Below are 25,933 nucleotides of genomic sequence, written 5' to 3'. Positions count from 1 at the left end.
ATTTTGTTTCTGACCCTAGACTCTATGAGGTGCATATCAATTGTAACCCCATGAAGTGCTAACTTAACGAGAAATGATTTGATATATTACGGTCAATTCCATTAAAGACCCTCAGCAGAGCAGTCATGTAACATATATCCCCCAACCATGGTAAACATTCCATAATGGAGCTATAATAGGACAGGCCCGTATATTATGACAGGAGTCTTGGGACTTTTGAGACATGTTTCATTTTATAGTAAAGCAAAAAGTGAAAATTTGGAACGTGCATCTGGAGGACGCACATTAAAGCATGCACTTAGCTTGGGATGATAGGCAGAAACGGAGATCGAAAAAATGTTTTCAGATTGTTACATCACCTTTTTGTGATCATTCTCTATTTGGTTTTCAACAACAGCACGGAGATCTTAAAAATTATTTGCGCACTAAGATTTAGGTGGACGAAGGCCGTAGTTCAACGGCATTAACTGAAACCATGGTTTCTTTAACGAAGAGGCCGAAAATGCACCCCTGGGACAAAATGGGGGTCTAAACACTATATGAAAGTAAAAAAAAAAAATCAGTGTTCACAAAGACAAAAAAACAACAGTTCACAGAGAGAAAAACCTAGCAGGATAGTTCCTGAAAAATAATCCAAAGCATTAATTCAAGATTTAGAAGAACAGAATTCGACCAGCAGTTCAAATGAACAAAGCCAGCCAAAAAGACAAAGAGTCTCAAAAGTTCAGAGAAACTAAAATAACCAAATAAAGTAAACATAAACGTGCCCAATGTTAAAATTGGTTCCTTTTACCCCGAAGGTCAAATTGATCAACACATTAAATCACGCACAATCCATGAAAGGGGTTGATTGGCGACTGACGATAGAAAAACTCGAGAAATATAAAAAATACTTTTAAACAAGTGAAATTTCAAAAATTAATGAAAGACTCTTGATTTTGTGATATCACTATATACAAAAACATTTTTTTCCTCCTCAATCTGTTCAGTATGACCCAATCTGCAAGACTTAAAAAACTTTCATTGGCTCTTAAAGATGGATAAACTCAGAAAATGACAAGAGTTTTCAAAAAATTTGAAAACAAGTGCAAACTTCACTGAATTATTGCTAAAGTTCGTGATATTAACATCCTCAAAACCTTTTCATTGCCTACAGAAACAATCAAATCAAACAAATTGAAGCCTCAAAAAATCACTGGCCTAAAATATTGACAAACTCAGAAATTGAAAGCATTTTTTAAAAAAGAAAGAAAACTGCAGATTTTATCAAGAAATTGCTCGAACTCTTGATATTAAAATGATGAAAGCCTTTAATTGTCAACAGAAGCCATGAGGTGGCCTATTAACAAACAATAGCAGAAATTATCTGCTCTTGAGTCCAGAAAAACTTGGAAATTGATAAGAAGTTTGAAGAGACTTGAAACAATTGCAAAATTTGATCAAAAGATTGTAGAAGTTCAAGAAATCAGCATGTTAAAACCCTTCCAATGCCACTAAAAACTATCCATCAACTCATTTTAAAGTCCGCCGAGCGTTATCTGTTTATCCCGTTTTGAATGCCAAAAGTCATCAGAAAAATGTGTAAAATTATCTTAAAAGAAAAAGAAACAGAGCTAGTAGAATACCGGAAACAATTCTGAGTCCCGCAATAAAATATACAAATGCGAAATATCAAAGGAAAAGAGCCGGTGTTCTACTATTATCGGAAACATCAAGAAGAAAAAGCCTAATAGAACAATAGTGTTTTGAAAAAGCAGACGAAATTTAGTTTGAGGGTGTGTGTTGGTGGTGGGGGTAGGTAGGTAGGTGCTATTGTGTGGGGGATAGATAGCTGGGGGTGTAGTTAGGTGCCGAATCCTGTAATTGGGATAGAAAACTATAGTAGGAAAAAAAAGTCTCAAAATAACCGTTCGAACTTGAACACTACCAGCAGTAGCCAATCACTATGTATTAGTAACTAAGCTAATGTTAACCTCCATTGTTCGAAAACAGAAGTCAACGTTCCAAAAAATAAGTCAATGTTCGAAAACAAAAGTTAGAAGTACAAATCGTAAATGAACTTACCTGTTTGTGATGATTTTCTATTTGGTTTTCATCAACAACACGAAGAGCATTAAAATTATTTGCTCACTAAGATTTAGGAGGCGAAATCATCCATTTGCCTTGAAAGCTCAATATCATTCTCCTAGTTTAACAGCATTAACCAAAAAGTTGAGAACAGAAGTCAACGTTCCAGAAGTCAACGTTAACAGAAGTCAACGTTCCAAAAAATAAGTCAATGTTCGAAAACAAAAGTTAGAAGTACAAGTCGTAAATGAACTTACCTGTTTGTGATGATTTTCTATTTGGTTTTCATCAACAACACGAAGAGCATTAAAATTATTTGCTCACTAAGATTTAGGAGGCGAAATCATCCATTTGCCTTGAAAGCTCTATATCATTCTCCTAGTTTAACAGCATTAACCAAAAAGTTGAGAACAGAAGTCCACGTTCCAGAAGTCAACGTTAACAGAAGTCAACGTTCCAAAAAATAAGTCAATGTTCGAAAACAAAAGTTAGAAGTACAAGTCGTAAATGAACTTACCTGTTTGTGATGATTTTCTATTTGGTTTTCATCAACAACACGAAGAGCATTAAAATTATTTGCTCACTAAGATTCAGGAGGCGAAATCATCCATTTGCCTTGAAAGCTCAATATCATTCTCCTAGTTTAACAGCATTAACCAAAAAGTTGAGAACAGAAGTCAACGTTCCAGAAGTCAACGTTAACAGAAGTCAACGTTCCAAAAAATAAGTCAATGTTCGAAAACAAAAGTTAGAAGTACAAGTCGTAAATGAACTTACCTGTTTGTGATGATTTTCTATTTGGTTTTCATCAACAACACGAAGAGCATTAAAATTATTTGCTCACTAAGATTTAGGAGGCGAAATCATCCATTTGCCTTGAAAGCTCAATATCATTCTCCTAGTTTAACAGCATTAACCAAAAAGTTGAGAAACTAAAGTAATCAATTTAATCAAAACTAAAATAATCAAGTACAAAAAAACATACTCATTAAAATTCTTTTTCCTTTTACCCTGAAGGTCGAAACTGATCCATTAAAAACACATTAAATCACGCAAAATCCATGAAAGGGGGTTGATTGGCCACTGACGATAGAAAAACTCGAGAAATATAAAAAATACTTTTAAAAAAGTGAAATTTCAAAAATTATTGAAAGACTCTTGATTTTGTGATATCACTTTATACAAAACCATTTTTTCCTCCTCAATCTGTTCAGTATGACCAAACCTGCAAGACATAAAAAATTTTCATTGGTCCTTAAGGATGGATAAACTCCGAGAATGACAAGAGTTTTCAAAATATTTTAAAAGAATTGCAAATTTTACTAAAATACTGCTAATATTCGTGATATTAACATCCTCAAAACTTTTTCATTGCCTACAAAAACTATCAAGTCAAACAAATTAAAACCTCAAAAAATCACTGGCCCAAAAAATTGATAAACTCGGAAAATTAAAACAATTTTTAAAAAAGAAAGAAAATTGCAGATTTTATCAAGAAATTGCTAGAATTCTTGATATTAAAATGATGAAAGCCTTTAATTGCCAACAGAAGCCATGAGGTGACCTATTAACAAACAATAGCAGAAATTATCTGCTCTTGAGTCCAGAAAAACTTGGAAATTTATAAGAAGTTTGAAGAAACTTGAAACAATTGCAAAATTTGATCAAAAGATTGTAGAAATTCAAGAAATCAGCATGTTAAAACCCTTCCAATGCCACTAAAACTATCCATCAACTCATTTTAAAGTCCGCCGAGCGTTATCTGTTTATCCCGTTTTGAATGCCAAAATTCATCAGAAAAATGTGTAAAATTATCTTAAAAGAATAAGAAACAGAGCTAGTAGAATACCGGAAACAATTCTGAGTCCCGCAATAAAATCTATAAATGCGAAATATCAAAGGGAAAGAGCCGGTGTTCTACTATTATCGGAAACATCAAAAGAAAAAGCCTAATAGAACAATAGTGTTTTGAAAAAGCAGACGAAATTTAGTTTGAGGGTGTGGGTTGGTGGTGGGGGTAGGTACGTAGGTGCTATTGTGTGGGGGATAGATAGCTGGGGGTGTAGTTAGGTGCCGAATCCTGTAATTGGGATGGAAAACTATAGTAGGAAGAAAAAGTCTCAAAATAACCGTTCGAACTTGAACACTACCAGCAGTAGCCAATCACTATGTATTAGTAACTAATCTAACGTTAACATCCATTGTTCGAAAACAGAAGTCAACGTTCCAAAAAATAAGTCAATGTTTGAAAACAAAAGTTAGAAGTACAAGTCGTAAATGAACTTACCTGTTTGTGATGATTTTCTATTTGGTTTTCATCAACAACACGAAGAGCATTAAAATTATTTGCTCACTAAGATTTAGGAGGCGAAATCATCCATTTGCCTTGAAAGCTCAATATCATTCTCCTAGTTTAACAGCATTAACCAAAAAGTTGAGAACAGAAGTCAACGTTCCAGAAGTCAACGTTAACAGAAGTCAACGTTCCAAAAAATAAGTCAATGTTCGAAAACAAAAGTTAGAAGTACAAGTCGTAAATGAACTTACCTGTTTGTGATGATTTTCTATTTGGTTTTCATCAACAACACGAAGAGCATTAAAATTATTTGCTCACTAAGATTTAGGAGGCAAAATCATCCATTTGCCTTGAAAGCTCAATATCATTCTCCTAGTTTAACAGCATTAACCAAAAAGTTGAGAAACTAAAGTAATCAATTTAATCAAAACTAAAATAATCAAGTACAAAAAAACATACTCATTAAAATTCTTTTTCCTTTTACCCTGAAGGTCGAAACTGATCCATTAAAAACACATTAAATCACGCACAATCCATGAAAGGGGGTTGATTGGCCACTGACGATAGAAAAACTCGAGAAATATAAAAAATACTTTTAAAAAAGTGAAATTTCAAAAATTATTGAAAGACTCTTGATTTTGTGATATCACTATATACAAAACCATTTTTTCCTCCTCAATCTGTTCAGTATGACCAAACCTGCAAGACATAAAAAATTTTCATTGGTCCTTAAGGATGGATAAACTCCGAGAATGACAAGAGTTTTCAAAATATTTTAAAAGAATTGCAAATTTTACTAAAATACTGCTAATATTCGTGATATTAACATCCTCAAAACTTTTTCATTGCCTACAAAAACTATCAAGTCAAACAAATTAAAACCTCAAAAAATCACTGGCCCAAAAAAATTGATAAACTCGGAAAATTAAAACAATTTTTAAAAAAGAAAGAAAATTGCAGATTTTATCAAGAAATTGCTAGAACTCTTGATATTAAAATGATGAAAGCCTTTAATTGCCAACAGAAGCCATGAGGTGACCTATTAACAAACAATAGCAGAAATTATCTGCTCTTGAGTCCAGGAAAACTTGGAAATTTATAAGAAGTTTGAAGAAACTTGAAACAATTGCAAAATTTGATCAAAAGATTGTAGAAATTCAAGAAATCAGCATGTTAAAACCCTTCCAATGCCACTAAAACTATCCATCAACTCATTTTAAAGTCCGCCGAGCGTTATCTGTTTATCCCGTTTTGAATGCCAAAATTCATCAGAAAAATGTGTAAAATTATCTTAAAAGAATAAGAAACAGAGCTAGTAGAATACCGGAAACAATTCTGAGTCCCGCAATAAAATCTATAAAAGCGAAATATCAAAGGGAAAGAGCCGGTGTTCTACTATTATCGGAAACATCAAGAAGAAAAAGCCTAATAGAACAATAGTGTTTTGAAAAAGCAGACGAAATTTAGTTTGAGGGTGTGGGTTGGTGGTCGGGGTAGGTACGTAGGTGCTATTGTGTGGGGGATAGATAGCTGGGGGTGTAGTTAGGTGCCGAATCCTGTAATTGGGATGGAAAACTATAGTAGGAAGAAAACGTCTCAAAATAACCGTTCGAACTTGAACACTACCAGCAGTAGCCAATCACTATGTATTAGTAACTAATCTAACGTTAACATCCATTGTTCGAAAACAGAAGTCAACGTTCCAAAAAATAAGTCAATGTTTGAAAACAAAAGTTAGAAGTACAAGTCGTAAATGAACTTACCTGTTTGTGATGATTTTCTATTTGGTTTTCATCAACAACACGAAGAGCATTAAAATTATTTGCTCACTAAGATTTAGGAGGCGAAATCATCCATTTGCCTTGAAAGCTCAATATCATTCTCCTAGTTTAACAGCATTAACCAAAAAGTTGAGAACAGAAGTCAACGTTCCAGAAGTCAACGTTAACAGAAGTCAACGTTCCACAAAATAAGTCAATGTTCGAAAACAAAAGTTAGAAGTACAAGTCGTAAATGAACTTACCTGTTTGTGATGATTTTCTATTTGGTTTTCATCAACAACACGAAGAGCATTAAAATTATTTGCTCACTAAGATTTAGGAGGCGAAATCATCCATTTGCCTTGAAAGCTCAATATCATTCTCCTAGTTTAACAGCATTAACCAAAAAGTTGAGAAACTAAAGTAATCAATTTAATCAAAACTAAAATAATCAAGTACAAAAAAACATACTCATTAAAATTCTTTTTCCTTTTACCCTGAAGGTCGAAACTGATCCTTTAAAAACACATTAAATCACGCACAATCCATGAAAGGGGGTTGATTGGCCACTGACGATAGAAAAACTCGAGAAATATAAAAAATACTTTTAAAAAAGTGAAATTTCAAAAATTATTGAAAGACTCTTGATTTTGTGATATCACTATATACAAAACCATTTTTTCCTCCTCAATCTGTTCAGTATGACCAAACCTGCAAGACCTAAAAAATTTTCATTGGTCCTTAAGGATGGATAAACTCCGAGAATGACAAGAGTTTTCAAAATATTTTAAAAGAATTGCAAATTTTACTAAAAAACTGCTAATATACGTGATATTAACATCCTCAAAACTTTTTCATTGCCTACAAAAACTATCAAGTCAAACAAATTGAAACCTCAAAAAATCACTGGCCCAAAAAATTGATAAACTCGGAAAATTAAAACAATTTTTAAAAAAGAAAGAAAATTGCAGATTTTATCAAGAAATTGCTATAACTCTTGATATTAATATGATGAAAGCCTTTAATTGCAAAAAGAAGCAATGAGCTGACCTATTAACAAACAATGGCTGAAGTTATCTGGTCCCTGAGTCTAGAAAAATTTCTGAAATTTACAAGAATTTTGACAAAACTTGAAACAAATGCAAAATTTGATCAAAAGATTGTAAAAATTCAAGATAATAAAATGTTAAGAACCCTTCCATTGACACAAAAAACTATTCGACAACTCATTTGAAAGCCCAGGAAACTATTTATTGGCTAACAAAGATGGAAAAACGCAAAAAGGACAAAAAAATTGCAAAAAATTCTACGACTTTTGCATTAAGTTTGCATTACCAAATCATATAAACCCCAAAAAAGAGCATTTCTGGATAGAGTAGTAGAAGCTTGAGCAAATGTCAATTGAAATCCTGTTCAAGAAAAACCTCAATCTCAAGGAACGGACAAAAACAAAAATAGCGCAAATTTGGGGTCAAATACTTCAAATGACCTCTTCACCTTGAAATTAGACCTTCCCAGCAACTTCAGTGCATAAAGCAACCTAAAGATTACTGAAACCAGTTTAGGGCTATTGCAACTTAATGCACGCCGAGCATTACCTGTTTATCCCGTTTTGAAAGCTAAATGTTTTTTGAAAGCTAAAGGTATCTTAAAAGAAAAAGAAACAGAGCCGGCACAATAAAGAAAATCACTCTAAGACACATGCAATATAATCTATAAATAGGAAAAATCAAAAAGAAAGAGCCGGTGTTCTACTATTATTGGAAACATCAATGAGAAGAAAAAGCCTAATAGAACTATAATTTTGAAATAGCAGTCGCGCTTTTTAGTTTGAGGGTGTGGGTTGGTTAGTGGTGGGGGTAGTTAGGTAGGGGGTATTGGGTGGGGGATAGATAACTGGGGGTGTAGTTAAGTGGCGGCTGCTGTAATTGGGATAAAAAAAACTATAGTAGGAAGAAAAATTCTCAAAATAACCGTTCGAACATGAACATTAACAGCAGTAGCTAATCACTATGTATTAGTAACTAAGTTACTGTTAACATCCATTGTTCGAAAACAGAAGTCAACGTTCTTAAACAGAAGTCAATGTTTGCTAACAGAAGTCAGAAGTACAATTCGTGAACATACTTACTTCAGCTGAAAAAGAACCTGCAGAATCCCAATACTCTTCTTCGAGTCGTAAAAAGAGCACACCAATACAATCCAAATCCTTTGGAATGTAAAAAAAACAAGTGTTCACAAAGACAAAGAAAATATTTCATCTTTCAGAAAGGCTTTACCCAAGTTCTGCTTGACTCCCACCAACTGTACTTGTTTCCTCTCCAACTCGTCGCTCCATTTGACCCAGCTGTCTTGTGAAATGAGAGTGTGATCAATACCCACGCAGCTGTTCCTTTCACAGTTGTCTGACATCCACCTATACGCAACAATCAAACATAGTTGTCATATCATGCAAACACGACGAAATGGTCCTAGTGCGGAAGAAAATCTCCAGCCGAAGCCAGGCCAGACTTAGATATTAAAGATTGAATTTGTAAAATTCTTAGATCGAATTGAGATTCTATGTTAACAAAGACACTCTGATATAAACAATAACATGTAAGAAAAAAGCACAAAATCATCAAAACTTCGACAAAAGTAGCTGGCTTCCCAAATAAATACAGTGACAGCTCAAGCGGAACAAGATCGGAATTTCACTAATAATAATATATTGTTCAAAATTGTATCATCTAATCAAACAGGCACGATTAACCAATATCATCTCAACTTATGTGGCAACTGTTCTATGAGTTTTTCGGACGAGTATAAACCTTTTTCACAATAAGGTTAGGACCAGTCATCCGTAATTTTAAAAACAATTAAATAAACGGATGAGAAATTAAATCTGAGAAGACAGTAGTATCACTTTATCAATTTTCAAATATCACTACACGATCAATAAAAAACAGTAAAACAGTTCCTTTTCCAAAAACTCCTTCTTTATAGACTTCATTACATCAGATAGAAAAATAAGATCAGTTTTTTTTCATCAACTTGAATCATCAACAGCAATTTATCATTCGGTAACTGTAGGTATAATCTAAACTATATAACGAGAGCACCAATCAAAAAACGAATTTTTGATAAATAGAATTGACATGCTCAACTTAATGACTTTCATCGATCAAATATTTTGTTCGAATTTGGCAATTATCAACATAAACGTTTGTATATTTTCCGATTCAATTAAGTCAATTTGGATGAGCATCAACGCGCTGTTCAAAACAGTATTTTAGAGAAAAGGAATCTACCTATCCCTGACTACATGAGAATGCTCATCAACATTCAATACATTAGAGACCAAGGAATGAAAAATTCTGATGGTTGAAAAAGTTTTGTTCTGTCAGAACTTGAGATTTCCTTCTCCGCATAAATATTCACAGAAAAAAACATCTATATCTCTACAAACCAAAAAGTACTGATATTACTTTAGCCAGCCTGATTTTTAAAATTGACCAAGTGAACCCTGCAATTGTTTCACTTCCCTAACAAACCTGCTCGCTTAATTAGAGAGCAATCATTTAATTAGGTAGATGGGAATTACCAACTAGATTGATGGATAAATTCTTTAATATCAAAAGAAACGACGGTGAATTTCCTCGAATTACGTTTCTGAATACCCAATTAAGAGCGTTTGAGTTTAATCAATTCGACATGGACTGAAAGATTAGTATCTAACCAAAAACTCCAAAGATACAGAAACATCATATGCATAAAAGCAATAAAGTATTACAGTTTGTAATAGATTACTGAACTTACAATTAACAAAAAATTACTTTGTTGTCATAAACCATGTTTCGTTTCAGTAGTACTCGATAGCCTTTTGGTGATTCTGAATGATTCCATGTTTTAACAAAACGGTCAACGAAAATCAAAAACAAACACGCTTGTGCTTCCATGAGAAAGCCACAAGTTTATTACAATGATGGGCAAATAAGGTTCAAAGCTGAACATTTTTATTTGACTGAAAATAAAAAAGGTAACCAATGTGTTCAGGAGAAAACGAATTTAATTGTGAGGCCGAGTCTTATCAAGCACCCCAACATCAGCGTTATATTTCCCGCTATAATTGAAAGAGGGTGAGGGCAAAGTACGCCAAACAAAAATACTTCATTTTAACAGTAACAATCAAGATCGCGCATAGTGTTTGCAATTTGGAAAGCATACAAGATACCAAAATGAGGCTAGCACTATAGTTTTACGAACCAAAAAAAATTTCTCTCAAAAAATACACTGTTTTCACTGCAAAAACTGAAAATTGTATCAAAAAGCAATATGATTTTACGTTTGTTCAACTTTGAGTGAACCCGAATTTGCATTATTATTAGAACAAACAAACTGAATTGCTTCTGAAATCATGATAACCTTCTTTTTACTAAAAAAGGCCTAGGCTCAGGCCGACATGGAGATTGGCTTTTGGCATTGAGTTACCTGGTTAGTTAGCACTATATTTTATGAAATCCGTCTTAAAATCATACGTAGCCAATATCAATAGAGTAGAGCAGCAGTAGTTTTAAAAACTTTGCCTGAATTTAACAAGAAATCCATCTAATTAGGTCGAAGAAAATTACTAAACAGATTGATTGCCGAATTCTTTTATGTAAAAAATAATATGGATCCTGGAATTCTTCTTATGAGACATTAAAAAGACATTAAGACCTGTCATTGTCCAGAATATGTTGACAAATACAAACGAATAACAAACATAACCGACTAACGTCCGGGGAATTGCTCTCAAACGACCGGCGAGCGGTTGGCTTCGTCAGTAGCTAGCCACGGTTTAGTGAGGCTTTCAGTGAACTTGCAAAATACTGCAAATATAAAATAAAAGCTTCGAGATTTCGCAATAAAAAATATTCAAAATTGATTTTTGTCTCTGAAGTTATGTCAAGTAAACCATGTAGAAGACTTGAAAAGCTTCGTTGGCCAGTAATGATTGTTAAACTCAGAAAAAAAAACAAAAATAATCAAAAATTTTGAAAACTGGCAAATTTTAACAAAATCTTGCTAAGATTCAAGATATTAAAATCTTCAAAACCTTTTCATTGTCTCAAGAGACTATGCAGTATCCCTATTTCAAGCTTTAAATAGTTTCACTAGCTCATAAAGATCCATCCATCCAAAAAATTGCTAAAGCTGGGGTCATTAAAATATTGATAACCATTCCATTACCTCTAGAAACTATGCGGCAGCTTATCACCTTCGAGGTCCCTAGGACCCTGGTGCAGGGGAAAATAAAAAAAAGTCAAAAAGAACAAAAAAAAACTTGAAAAAATTGCAAATATTTTTTAAAAAATGCTGTTATCAAAATCTTGATAAACATTCCATTAAATATAGAAGCTGTGCAGTAAACTGTAATCAAACCCCAGAGAAGGTTATGTGGCTCTTGAGGCTGGAGAGACATAGAAACTGACAAAAATTTTGATAAAACTTGAGAAAAATGAAAGTTTTATCAAAAAAATTGTTAAAGTTTGCCATTTTAAAAAATTGAAAGCAGTTCGATGGCAAATAAAATTTTTTCAGTATATTATTATCAAACCCTTAAGGACTTAAGGACGTTTTCTGGCCCCTGCGTCTGGAAGGACGTGAATAATGACCAATAAATGTCAAAAAAAAGTGAAAAAAAATTGCACGTTTTGTCAAAAAGATGCAAAAATTCGTGATGTTAAAATGTTGAAACCATTCAACTACCACCAGAAACTATGCAGTAACCTATTACAAAACCCTAGAGGAGAGCTTAAAAACCTAAGGCTGGACAAACTCAAAAAAGACAAAAATTTTCAAAAAGATTGTGAAAATTAGAATAAAAGTGCGTGTTCTTAGCGATCGGTTGTTCGTCAGTAGCCACGGGGGGGGTTCGGGAAACAGTGGTGTGGGGGGCAAGCAACAACGTGGTGGGGAGGGGGTGGGGGCAATAGTGGGGGTGTCTTCGTCTCTAAGAACCACCCTTCACACCATAAGTATAAGTCTCCAAAACATCCAAAAAAAGTTTGAGCTGAAACAGAGCTGAAAGGGTCTACGAGCACTTAATAACTGCTGGGCGCCACCTGTATATCCCGTTTCTGAGGACAAAAAGTCAAAGGCGTCAGACGAAAAATCGGTCAAGAGAAAAATCGCATAAAAAAGACCGACAGGACTAATACAATTGCTGCAAACATCGTTTGAGAGCAATTAAAAACATAGCTAAGTTCTGCGAGAAAACGGCGTCGAAACCGTTAAAACCATAATCTATTTCGTAAAAAAAAACAATATATAATCAATGACGCCTTCTTTGAACTCCAATATTGTGATATGTGACCTGTGAATAATGAGACTAGGTAAGAGATAAACGCCGATCTAAAAAAAATATTCAAAAAGTCATCTGCAGAAAGGCAAAAAAGACAGCCGTTTGGTGATTTCGAGTTAAATCATGCTTTAACTAAACGTTGAACAAATATCAAAAACCAACAATGACGCACTTGCATAAGAACGCCACCAGTCTATTTCAATGATGCACAACAAAGGTTCAAAACAAGTCAGCTAATTTAATTAAACGTATAAATTGTATTCAATGTGTTCAGGAGAAAATGGACTTCATTGAAAACGACTTGCGAGGCATAACTAGCCGATTCTTATCAAGCACTCCAATATCAGCGCTATATTCCCCGCTACAACTGAATGAAGGTGAACGCCAAGAAAGCCAAAAAAATAAATCGTTATGAAAACAAGTCAAAAACTATATAGCAATTATGCAAACTTTCAAAATTAAATTGTAACTTTCAAAACATTGTTAACAGTATTAATCAAGACTGCGCATAGTGTTTGCCATTTGGAAAGCATGCTGAATATCAAAATTATGTTAGCTTTATAGTTTTACAAGCTAAACATTCAATGTTCGTAAAAAATTCTTAGCTCCTTCATAAGAATTAAAACTTGTCTCAAAACGCAAGGTTTTCACGTTTGTTCAACTTTGAGTGAACTCGCATTTGCATTATTATTAAAAAACAAACTGAATTATTTCTGAAATCCTGCTCACTATAATTTTACGATAAAAAATCGAGAGATTGGATTTCGGCATTGCGTAATCTGATTAGTTAGCAATAAATTTAATTATTGCTATAAAAAAACCATACGTACCCAATATCAATAGATAGCATAGAACTTCCGCGGTTTAAAAAGCTTTGCTTGAATTTTGAACAAAAAATTGGTGTATATTCAGTCAAAAATTGAATTTTAGTTCATAAAACTATAGGGCTGTACTTATTTTTTTTTTTGGTAATTAGCACTTCTGAGCGCATCAATAAAACCAAATGCGTAATTTTGTAGATGTAGCTCTATACTCACTACTGTCATTGGCCTTATCAACCATTAGCTGTGGGATACAAAGCAAAAACCGCCAAGGAAAAATTAGTATAACTCTTTCTCAAGAAATGTCTGGATTATATAATCTAATTCTGCAAAAGTTTTAGTTTAAAAAGTAAATTCATTGACACAGCGCCTAAATAAAAAAATCCTACTTTGAAAAAAATTAATGGCTGTTAATGCCGTTTAGGCACATGAGTCAAAGGATATGACTCTCGCCTCGGGTACGAAAGGTCTCGGGTTCAACTCCCGGCTGTCTCCATGTTTCCATTTTATGGAAAGAAAAAATCAGCAACCTCCACTACTAGTTTAGAAAAAATCTTTTGTTGATAACAGTAAGCATCTAAGATTTTGGATAATCTACGCATCTCTACCCTGGTTCTTAGCGGGTTAAATTCCTGTTATATATCGTTACATGGTTTGTTCCGCGACAGTGGTCGAGGGGATAATTCTCGATCCGTGTTCAACTACCGACTGTCCTCAGGTTAACACTTCTTTACAGCACAAACTGAACAAACAAATTTATTTTTTTACCTGTAGATTTGTTTTTAAATATAGATGTAAAAATACTGCGCCAAGCAACCAGCAGAAAACTGTATTTTAATCAAGCTAAACGGAAAAGGTCAAGGATGTAAAAGTCACTCGAAAAGTGAAAACGGTAAAGCGAAAACTTTGCACAAAAAAGACCAACGCGTTTACAATTATTGCTCCAAACTTCGTTCCAGAGCAATTAATGCGAGAAATAATAGCCTCAAAAATCAATCACATTGTAATTATTCAGCTATAAAAAACTCGTTTTTCGAGAAAACTTTTTTTGCGAATCAATTAAACTTTTTCTGCTAGATAAGGAATTAGGCAAACCTATAAACTGGAGTCTGACTTTCGGGGAGCTTAGCAGAAATTCTAGAAGGATGGGTATTGGAATAGACACTATAGGTAAACACATCCTCTTGCTAAAAAAACCACCGAGGTTATTGTAAATGAGTCCCTCAGTTGTTAGGAATTCACAAAACCGGTCAGTACTTTCGAACGCAATCAGATACGACCTTAAAGTTTCCCTTCAGAAGAATTTCAGCTTACTCATTAAGTAGTTGGCAACTGAAAGACGGTCGAAAACTGTGCCGCTTTTATATGAGCAAAGCTGCCGCCATTTGGTTGACCAAAATAATCAATAAACCTCTAACAAAACTCAAAATCAATGGCTTCAAAACCAAAAAGAATGAAAACTTAGATCACTTTGTGTGATGTCTGTGCTGCAATTGGCAAGGTGGTAATCTCATAAAGGGATTTCAAATAACTTCATTAGAGTTTGTTATATTTAACTAATAAGACTTAAGGTAAAAAAATAACACATACATTTTGACACAGTTTTCAGTTTAGTTTTTGTAGTAAACTACCGCCAAATTAGTTCTGCTGCTTAAAATTGAGAATGAGAGAAACACATTGATCACGCAGAACACCAACAGTCAAGCGAACTAAAGTCACTCGAGAAGTCAAAACGGTCAAAAGAAATTTTGCATAAAAAGACATACATGTTCACAAAAAATGCATCAACTTTCGTTCCAGAGCAATTAATCGACATGACTGATTAAAAAAGGACAGCTGCTCTTAAGACCCCACGTCGTGATGAGAATATAACACATATGAAGATACAAAAATTAACTTCGTACAAATTGCATTCGACAAACGGGTGTGTGTGTGTTCAACTTATGAGAGCCATTGGGGGTGGGGATTAGAATCTCGGAAAAATCTTTAAGAGGGCTCAAATGGTGTCCCCCTGGGTACAGTTCCAGGACCGCTTTTGTTCGATTCTTATATAAACGATTTAGAATTAAAAACGAGCGAAATCATCCAATACACTGAAAATACTGTTCTTTTGACATCGCATTGCGAACTTGATAACAGCAAAATGTCACTTGAACACTCAATAGAAGTTATACTGGAGTACTTCGTCATTGGTACTTGAATTAAATGCAGATAAAACTGAATTTATTGTATTTGGCAAAAAGGATGAACCAATATCACTACAAATTCGAGAAAAAAATGAAGAGAAAACAAAGCGAAACATCTGGGTGTAACTACCGATAATGGGCTCAGCTATCAAAAACATAAGTTAAGAGTCTGCTACCGAAAATGGCACAAAGTATTAAGTGCTTATACAACTTAAGAGACTGCCTACCAAAAAAACTACCTCCTGTTATAATTGATTCTTTAGTGTTTAGCCATTTACAATATCCAGCCGTACAATGGAGTACAATTGATAACAACTTAATCATTACCTCAGAAAAACAATTAAGCTGGGAAGTGAAAGCGTGTAGTCATCGTTCGAAATTCGAATCGACAAGAGATATTAAGCTCAAGGAGAAAATACTGCCTATCTTTTTTTGCACGACTACAGAATAACCTGCTACATCTTTCTCTTATTTACTAAAAAAACCATCACCCAATAGACCAAATGGAATCTCGCTACCTACTTTTGTTATAAACGTTAAAGAAGTGCAAAGTTTTTTTATCAAACCGTTAGTAGGAGCAAACACATCGACAAAAGCTAAATCAGAAGAGGTCTTGAAATTTTGAACAAGTTACCTAAAACTGTTTTATCTTGCCCATGTAATTGGGCGACTTTTAAAAGGATTTAAAAGATTTTTTCTTTTAATAGTTTGTTGCAAACCACAAAAATCATTGTTTTGGTGAAGTGTCATTGCGTTACTTCAAATTTTTGTGATTTAATTAAAGCAACAAATAATAAACTAAATTTTGGTTTTGTTCCCATTTGTTATATGTAAGTGTAATTTCTCTCTGTCCCTAATGATTGTAAACGCATATTGTCTCTTTTGACTGTAAAATACACTGCCTGGAACTTTACACAAGACTGTAATTACTCTGGTAATTCAGTGATTCGTTTTTTCCCTTACACCACTACTCAAAACTAGAATCATAAAATAAAAACAATTTCGGCGCCATATTCATAAAACTTTTTCAGTAATAAAACACCGCGAATTAATAAATTTGTTTAAATTCTGAACTATATCAATTTCGATCAAACAAAAATCAAGAATCCAATGGTTAAAAGTCACTCGAAGTGTCCAATCGATGAAGCGACCCAAAGAACATTCTAGATGAAAACTGTCCAGCAAAAATTTGCAATAAAGAGATACAAACACCACTACACAGTAATTGCTTCAAACTTTGTTCGAGAGTAATCAGCAACCTGACACTGCAGTTAAAAAACATTTAAAGGACCAATATTTCAGTAAATTGAGGAAACAACCTGGAGAAACAACAATTTCTTCACGAGTGAAGACTTTTTGCAATTAGTTCAACTGCTGCTTAAAATTGAGAATGAGAGTAAAAAACATTGATCACGCGGAACTCGAACAGTCACGATTAACTAAGATTCCACAAAAAGATGTCTAACTGAGGAAATTAGTTCATTTTGTATTCTTTTTTGCAATTTCGAATGAGGGCATGGAGAGTCCAATACTGTAGATAATAATGATTACCTTTGAATGGTGGGAGTGGTGGCATTGCCAATTTTCATGAGTTGCCAATGAGCAGAATCCAGTTCTCTCTCAGCTTGTAGAAAATATCTTCCGTCTGTCCACAAAAGAGCCTGCATTACAACAAATTAATTAATGTATTATCAATTGCCCGGGTCGTTAAATCACTGGCAAATTCATTAGATTAAAAACATCTTGACAGTACAGTACTCCAGACATCTTTTAACGAGCCGTTGCATTGTTTAAAAAACTTAAGGCTGGGTGTACCGCTGAATACTTGGGTCTTTCCCATTATAGTGCTCTCGAAAAATTTTTGACCTCATACCAACAATTCAGATTATAATAAATTCAGATTCTTCACTACTGAAACATAAATAATTTTTGACGATTTCCCGAGTTTTTTTACCTCTGATATTAAAGGTGCTCACCACTACAGCCAAAACTGATGTAGATGTAATGGTCTATCTGTAATCCTAATTAATAACTGCTTTTGAGATTACCCAGGCAGGATAGCCGATCGGCCTAAGGCGCTGCGTTAAAGCCGCAGTATCGTCGGTCGCGTGTGTCCGAAGCCTACTCCTGTCAATTTATTGATTGTGGCCCTATTCATGGCAACAAATAAGGGAATAAAATTAGAATCTCTTGGAAGATATTGAATAACAACACGGCAGTATGGCCGAGGGGTCTAAAGGGCTGCGTTATGCGTGGGTTCCAATACCGCTCCTGTCAAATTATTGATTCTGTACTATTTATGGCAACAAATATTGCAATCAGTTAGCATCTATTGCAACAAATATCAAAATAACACGCAAAGATGACCAAGCCGTCTAAGACGCTGCGCTAAAGACGCATTATCTTTGGATGCCTGGGTGGAGGCCCACTCCAGTCAATTTATTGATTCTGCTCCATTTCCGGTAGCAAATAATGCAAAAAATTGAATTCTAGCAAGGTATTCAAAACTAACAGCGCAGGATGGACGCGGGGTCTCAGCGCCACGTTAAGTCCGGAGTATGTTCGGACGCGTGGTTTCGAATCTCACTGCTGTCAATTTACAGATTCTGTTGCATTTATAAGAATAAATAAAGCAATAAATTTAGCATTTCTTGTAAGATTTTGAAAATACCACACCTAGCTGGCCGAGTGGTCTAAGAAGCTGCGTTTAGGCCGCAGTATCTTTGGATGCGTAGGTTCGAACTCAATTCTTGTCATTTTACTGATTGTGCTACGAATACGGCAACAATTGATGATGTGAATTTACCACCTATAGCAACAGCTTGAATAATAACAGTGTAGGATGGACGCGTGGACTAAGTGCCGTGTAAAGGCCTCAGTATCTTCGCGTAATTGGGCTTGAATCTCACTCCTGTCAATTTACTGATTCTGCTCCATTTATGAGAACAAATATTGCAAAAAACTTAGCAATTCTTGGAAGATATTGAATAATAGCACAGCAGGATGACCGAGGGGTCTAAGGCGCAGCGCCAAGACCTCAAAATCTCCGGAAGCATGAGTACCAATCCCAATCCTGCCACTTTATTAGTTCTGCCCCATTTATAGAAACAAATAATGCAATAAAAATAGCATCTCTCGCATGATACGTTTTAATAACACGGCAGGATGGGCGAGGGGTCCAAAGGGCGTTCGATTCCCCCTGCCACCGAGTTACTGAATCTGTCATGTTTGTAGCGGAAAAAATGCAATATCTCCAGCAAGATTTATCAGAATGACACGCTACGCTGGCCGAGCGTCTAAGGCGCTGCAACAAGGACGCAGTATCTTTTGATGCGTGGGCTGGAACCACTCCTGTTACTTTATGGAGTCTTTCCCATTTATGGAAACAAACAAAGTAAAAAATTTAGCATAACAAGCAATCAAATATATTACGCAGGATGCTCGAGCATTCTAAGGCGCTGCGTTAAGGCAAAATCATCTTTGGATGCGTGTGTTCAAATCCCATTCAATTCCTGTCAATTTATTGATTTTGCTTCATTTATGGCATCAGATAACGCAATTAAATTAGCAACTCTTGCAAGATCTTCAATAACAACACGAAGGATTGCCGAGCGGTCTAAGGCGCTGCGTTAAGGTCGCCGTATCTTGCGATGTGTGGCTTTGAAGCTTACTTCTGTCAGTTTATTGTTTGGCTCAATTCATTAGAATAAATAATGTATTAAACTTAACATCACTTATCAATATCCTGATTAGTAGCAAAGAAAGGTGGACGAGGGATCTAAATCACTGCGTTCAGGCCGCAGTATCTTCAGATGCGTCGGTTTGAATCCTATTACTGTCAACTCTTTAATTCGTCCCCAATTATGGAAACAAAGCAATAAATCCAGCATCTCTAGCCAGATTTATCATTTAAACAGGCCAGGATGCCAAGGACGCAAATAAGGGGAAAAGTTAGCATCCCTTGCAAGCTCTTGAATACCACGACAGGATGGTCGAGCGGTCTACGGCGCTGCATTAAGGCCACAGTGTCTTTGGATGCGTGGTTTTGATTCCCACTCCTGTCAATTTATTGCTACTACCCCATTTAGGGCAACAAATAATGCAAAATTTCGCATCTCTAGTAAGGTCTTCAGTCCTAACAGCACGATGGACCCGCGGTCTAAGCGCCGTGTTAAGTCCGGAGTATCTGCGGATGCGTGGTTCCGAATCTCACTCCTGTCCATAGGCCCAGTATCATTCGACTATCACTGCGTCAGATTTTTATTCTGCGCCAAAAAAGGAAAAACGTTTTTCAATGCATTTAGAATACCTTGGAAGCTAGACTGCAAAAACTGCAGGATGGCCTAGAGTTTAGGGATGGCCTAAAGGTTTTGGGCGTTCCGTTAAGGCCGCAGTATCTTCGGATGCGCGGGTTCAAAACCCTCGCCTGTCAGTTTAATAATTCTGTGCCAATAATGGAGGCAAATTTTAAATAAATTTTGACCCCCTTGCAAACTGGTCCTGGTTACAACGGCAAGTTCGCCCAGCGGTCTAAGACGCTTCGTTAAGGCAGGAGTATCTTGATGAGCGTCGGATGCCACTCCTGACAGATTAGTAGTTTTGCCCCACTTATGAAAATAATGCAAGTAATACCAAGCCGTCAAAGACGCTGCGTTAAAGACGCATTATCTTTGGATGCCTGGGTTGAGGCCCACTCTAGTCAATTTATTGATTCTGCACCATTTCAGCAAATAATTCAAAAAATTGAATTCTAGCAAGGTATTCAAAACCAGCAGCACAGGATGGACGCGGGGTCTCAGCGCCACGTTAAGTCCGGAGTATGTTCGGATGCGTGGTTTCGAATCTCACTGCTGTCAATTTACAGATTATAGCAACAAATAGAGCAACAAAATTCGCATCTCTTGCAAGGCTTTTGACAATATCACGGCAGGAGGCCCGAGTGGTCTAAGGAAGTGCGTTAATGTCGCAGAATCTTTGAATGCCAGAGTTCCAAACCCACTGCAGTCATTTTTTCTGGTCCATTTATGAAAATAATTAAGGCAAAAAATTTAGCGTTTCTTGAAAGAACTTGAAAATAAACACGGCAGGATGGCCGAGCGGATGACTCGGCGTCGCTTCGAAGCTCACGTCTGTCATTTTATTGATTCTGCCACATTTACGGCAAAAAAAACAATACAATAAAATTAGTACCTCTTTCCAGATCTGCAATAAACTTGTCACGGTGATCGGTCGAGCTAAAGCCCTGATTTGAGCACGGTTTCGAATATCCCACCCGTCAATATGTTTACTCTGTCTTATTTCTTGCAATTACTAATGCAAAAAAAGTTTACCATCATTTGCAAGATTTTATTAATAACACGCCACGCAGGCCGAAAAGTGTAAGGCGCTGCATTAAAGCCGCAGAATCTTTGAATGCGTGGGTTCGAATGCCACTCCTGTCAAATTTTTGATTCTTTCCCACTTATGGAAACAAACAATGCAAAAAATTAGCATGTCTTGCATGATCTTGATAAACAAAACGTCAGGATAGGCGAGCGGTCTAAGGCGCTGAGTTTATGAAGTAGTAGCTACGGATACGTGGGTTCGAGTCCCACTCCTGTCAATTTTTCTGATTTGCCCACTTAAAGGAACAAAAATTCAACAAATTTAGCCTTTCTGCAGAATCATGAGTAATTGCAGAGCAGGGTGGACGAGGGTGGTTCTAAGGCTCTCGTTAAGGCGGCAGCATCTACGGATGCGTGGTTTGCATCCCATTCCTGTCAATTTAATGATTATGCCCCATTAACGGCAAAAAAAGCAATAAAATTAGCATCTCTCGCATGATATATGAAAACAAAATGGCAGGATGGCCGACGGGTCCAAAGGGCATTCGAATTCCCCTACTGTCAAGTTATTGAATCTGTCCTGTTTGTAGCGGCAAATAATGCAATATCTCCAGCAAAAGTTATCAGAAAGACACGCTACGCTGGTCGAGCCGTTCAAGGCGCTGCAATAAGGTCACTGTATCTTTTGATGCGTGGGTTCGAACCACTCCTGTTATTTTATGGAGTCTCCCATTTATGGAAACAAACAATGCAAAAAATTTAGAATAACATGCAAGATCATCAAATATATCAGGCAATCTTTAGAATCTGTTGCAATATCTTCAGCGAAAACACCACAGGATGCCCGCGCAATCTAAGGCACTGCGTTTATCCGCAGTATCGGCTGATGCATGGTTTCTAAGCCCACTCCTGTCAATTTTATTGATTTTATTGAAATAAGGCAATAAAAATAAGATGACTTGTAGGATCTTGATAAAAAACACTGCAGGATGACTGGGCCAACTAAGGCGCTTCGTTTAGTCCGCACTATCTACGGATACTGGATTCGTATTTCACTCCTATCAAATTGTTGGCTCTACCTCATTTATGGCAAAAAATAATGCAAAAAATTAGCATCTCTTGCAAGGTCCTTGAATACCAATACACCGGGATGGCCGGGCTGTCTAAGACGCTGCTTAAAGAATGCAGTACTGTTGGATGCATTGTTTCGAACCTCATGTCTGTCAATTTACTGATTCTGCCCATTTGCGACAGAAAATAATGCAATAAACTTGGCATTATCAGTTTGAGAACGAATTTATTATTAATAAATTTGGCATCTGTTGCAACTGGCAGAGGGGTCTGTTACGGCTGCTCAAGAATCTCAAGCGGATCCAAAATATCACAGCCCGGTTCTCGAACTTTACGCCAGCCAGGTTCATTACTGAATCCGATTGTCTAATGATCTCGTAGAAACAATTAGTCGCTGGGACGTTTAAAGGACTGCAACTTTTATTTCAATGATTGAGAATCAGGAAATCCTAAGTGACAATCTATATTCAATCTCGCGCTGAAATTTTTAAGGCTAGGCTTCAGCCAATAGCTTGTACTGTTGCTAACTTGTTATTAGAAAGCTCAACTAATTTATACTCCAGCAGAACTTGAGTAGAATAACTGAAAGTGAAGAAGAGTCAAATTTTAGTCTATTCTGAGAGCCAACTGCACATGGTAACAGTTTTAATGGTTCTAAATAAAATATGGTTTCACTATTCAAACAATTCCGTTACAGTAAGCAATCAGGTATATCATTTATAACACCAATGCAGCTCGTTTCTGATTGGTTAATCAAGTAAGTGATTTAGATCAAAATTTACAAATTAAACGTCAAATTACTGCAATATTTGCTTTTGTTGACATCAGCAAAGCTGAGACGTACGTAACTCTAAATTCCTCAAATGTATGACATTCGGCCATAAATAAACATCTAAAGGATCCTAGAACTCACAATTAAAGAAGTTTGACAATAAATAACAAAATATCAAAAAATGCCAATTTTGCACCATATAAGTGCTAATAGCCACACCTGTGAGTCTGATGCCAGATCGTTCGTTGGGTCCAAGAAAAGCTTTGAGGTAACACTAACCGTGTGCCATAAACTTGGATTGCTCAGGTTTTCCCCTCCCAACATCGGGGGGTGTGCAAATTTTCGGTCCGAACTTGAAAAACTTTTCAGTTTTGACCATTTTTAAGTTTTGACAAAATCTAAACTTCAGTTTCAAAAGTTATTTCCGATTGTCTGGTGCTGGTTGGTGCTGATTTGGAGTGGCGCCAAAGTCGCCGGCCCTGTTTTCGATCTCGGAAACACAATCGTAGATTACTGGCGTCAATTTCACTAACGGTCTGTTGAATTCGCCATGTACCAGTTTGACTCTCGCTGATCGTACGATGCCATTGTCACCTTTGAAGATTTGCATGACTTTTCCCATTTTGAACTCACATCGTTTCACTGATTTATCTACCATCCAAACACGTTCTCCTTCTTATAGTATTTGCACATCTTTTGCTCCCTTCGATCTTTGGTTCCATTGGGGACGATATTCACGACTCCTTCTTTTCCAGACCATGTCGGCATATGCTTGAGCCGTTTTGAATGATTTTCTCACGTCAAGTTATCGCTCGTTGGATGGCATGGATGAAGCACTAGCGTTTTCTTGTCCTAGCAAGAAATGATTTGGTGTGAGCGCTGTCAAATCTTCTGGGTAATCACTTAACAGCTGTCAAGGGTCATGCGTTTGATCCACAAAAAACAATGTTGTGCTAAGTACCTTGTCGGTGAAACTTCGGTTGTCCAAGATTGCAAGCATGACTTTCTTGCAACTCTGAACCCGCCTTTCCCAGATTCCATCAAAGTGTGCGGCGCCGGTGGGGGGTTAAATATCTAAAGGATCTTTTTTCTGTGCCAAGTTGCTTCCATTATTAGCTTTGTCCTATTCGTCCAGGAATGCCTTCAGTTCCTTGGCTGCTCCAACGCAGTTCGAGACGTTGTCGCTGATGATGGTACTCTGGTAGCCACGTCTTGCAATAAAACCTGTAACAGCAGCTAGACATGACTCGGTGTCCAATGACTGTGCGACTTCGATGTGCAATGCTCTCGCTGTTAGACAAGTTAAGAGGCAACACCATCTCTTCAATCATCTTCTCAGGAACTTCACCTCGTGCTTCGTTTGGTCCGAAGTAGTCAACTCCAGTGTGGGTTAATGTGAAAAAAATGTTCATCAAGTCGTTCTCGGGGTAGGTTCGCCATCGGTGGGTGGATTGGATTGGCGTTCCCGTTTCTGCATTTGATACATCTTGACTTAATTTTTATTAATGCATTTCGCAATCCAACAACACAGAACCCTTGTTGAAGAACGTTTCTCACATATCCTGTGCCCTCATGTAGATTCTTTTGATGTGCTTTCTCCCAACAGAAGATGTAATACAGGATGCTTTGCTGTTAACAATATTGGCTGTTAAGCATTGTAATCAAGGTTCGAATGCTTCAGTCGACCTTTCAGTCGATTTGGCTCGTTTTCTTCTATGAAGGGTGACACTTTGGCGATGCTCAAAGTTTCCGAGATCTCTTAACTGCTTGTTATTGACATTGAAATATTCGGGAAGCTTTCGGTTTGAACCTGCCTTGAGGGTTCCCTTTTGTTTCGTCTTGAAACTCATGCAGTAGGCGATAAAGTTTCAGATTTTATTGAAGCTACTATACCGGTATCAGTCAAATGGCTGCTTAGCTTGTGGTTCTGTCGCTACAGCAATGATAGCTTGCTCGCGTTCGAGTTCGTTCTGTTGACACCACGGCTTTGGCCACTTATCTTCATCCTTTTGTAACCCAGCCGGTCCGTTTAAGCACACGGACTCCCGGAGTCCTTCAATGGAAATTTCTCTGGTTCCAATGTCGGCGGGGTTTTTGACACCTTTGACATGTCTAATTGATCTATCGATGAATTTTCCAGTATCTCTATTGCTCTGTTTGCAACGAACACTTGTTTTCTTGTGCGCTGCTTGTAGCCATTGTAGTACTGTTGATGAATCGATCCAATGATAGATTTCGTCAACTCTAACATAATGTTCGCTGATAATCTGCTTTCTGAGAGTAACTCCGCAAACTGTGGCCTGGAATCCTAAATTCGGTATTGCCATGTGTCTGATGGGTGCCACATGACATTTCCCTATCACATAGTTCAGTCTTAAAGTCGCTTCATCTTGCAGATATGCCACGATGCACATTGCTTCTTCTGATACATCTTCAAAGATGTGAAGTCTCAAGTTTGTACATCCATTTTCGAAATAAAGTCTGTTTATTGACATCGTCCCTATTTCTCATAACTCCGAGCACCAATCATTGAACTATTTTTCCCATGCTTGGCCCATTGCTGCCCAAATGGCTTTGAGTAGAAAACGCACTCTTATCGTGAAAGGTGAATATATCCCTAGCGGGTCGAACATTGCTAAGACAAACGATAGGACAATTCTCCAAGTTATTTGTGTTGGAACTGCTCGTTCGCTTCCACGACACATAAAGATACTATCTGTGTCCACGTTCCAATTTAATTTTTTAGTGTAAGGATCTAAGACTTTTCAGTTTCAAAATTTATTTCTGACTGTCTGACGCTGCTTGGTGCTGATTTGGAGTGGCGCCAAAATCGCCGGCCCTGTTTTCGATCTCGGAAACACAATCGTAGATTACTGGCGCCAATTTCACTAACGGTCTGTTGAATTCGCCATGTACCAGTTTGACTCTCGCTGATCGTACGATGCCATTGTCGCCTTTGAACATTTGGATGACTTTTCCCATTTTGTATTCACATCGTTTCACTGATTCATCTACCATCCAAACACGTTCGTTCTCGTTCTATTAGCATTTGCAAATCTTTTGCTCGCTTCGATCTTTGGTTACATTGGGGAAGACATTCACGAATCCTTCTTTTCCAGATCATGTCGGCATATGCTTCAGCTTTTTTGGAATGAATTTCTCAGGTCAAGTTAGCGCTTGCTGGATGGCGTGGACGAAGCACTAGCGTTTTCCTGTTCTAGCAAGAAATAGTTGTAAGTGCTGCCAAATCTTCTGTGTCATCACTAACTGCTGTCAAGGGTCTTGCGTTTGATCCACAAGAAACAATGTTG

The 25,933-nt window shown here is 36.6% G+C and overlaps 1 protein-coding gene across 1 annotated transcript in view; it reads right to left on the bottom strand.

The window, feature by feature from the left end:
- LOC142351596 (xaa-Pro aminopeptidase ApepP-like) overlaps nt 1-25,933 on the bottom strand; it is a 702,879-nt gene that overhangs the window by 385,231 nt on the left and 291,715 nt on the right. Inside the window, exons 4-5 of the mRNA XM_075403731.1 lie at nt 17,007-17,116; nt 8,403-8,539 (exon numbers count right to left, since the gene is read on the bottom strand). Coding sequence (XP_075259846.1) covers nt 8,403-8,539; nt 17,007-17,116 — 247 coding nt within the window. The remainder of the gene's footprint in view (nt 1-8,402; nt 8,540-17,006; nt 17,117-25,933) is intronic.

The sequence above is a fragment of the Convolutriloba macropyga genome, chromosome 13 (genome assembly GCF_964194025.1).
Source record: "Convolutriloba macropyga chromosome 13, txConMacr16.3, whole genome shotgun sequence".
Classification (NCBI taxonomy): Eukaryota; Metazoa; Xenacoelomorpha; order Acoela; family Convolutidae; genus Convolutriloba; species Convolutriloba macropyga.
Note: the sequence above shows the minus strand (reverse complement) of the source record. Positions and strands in the feature narration are given on the sequence as shown.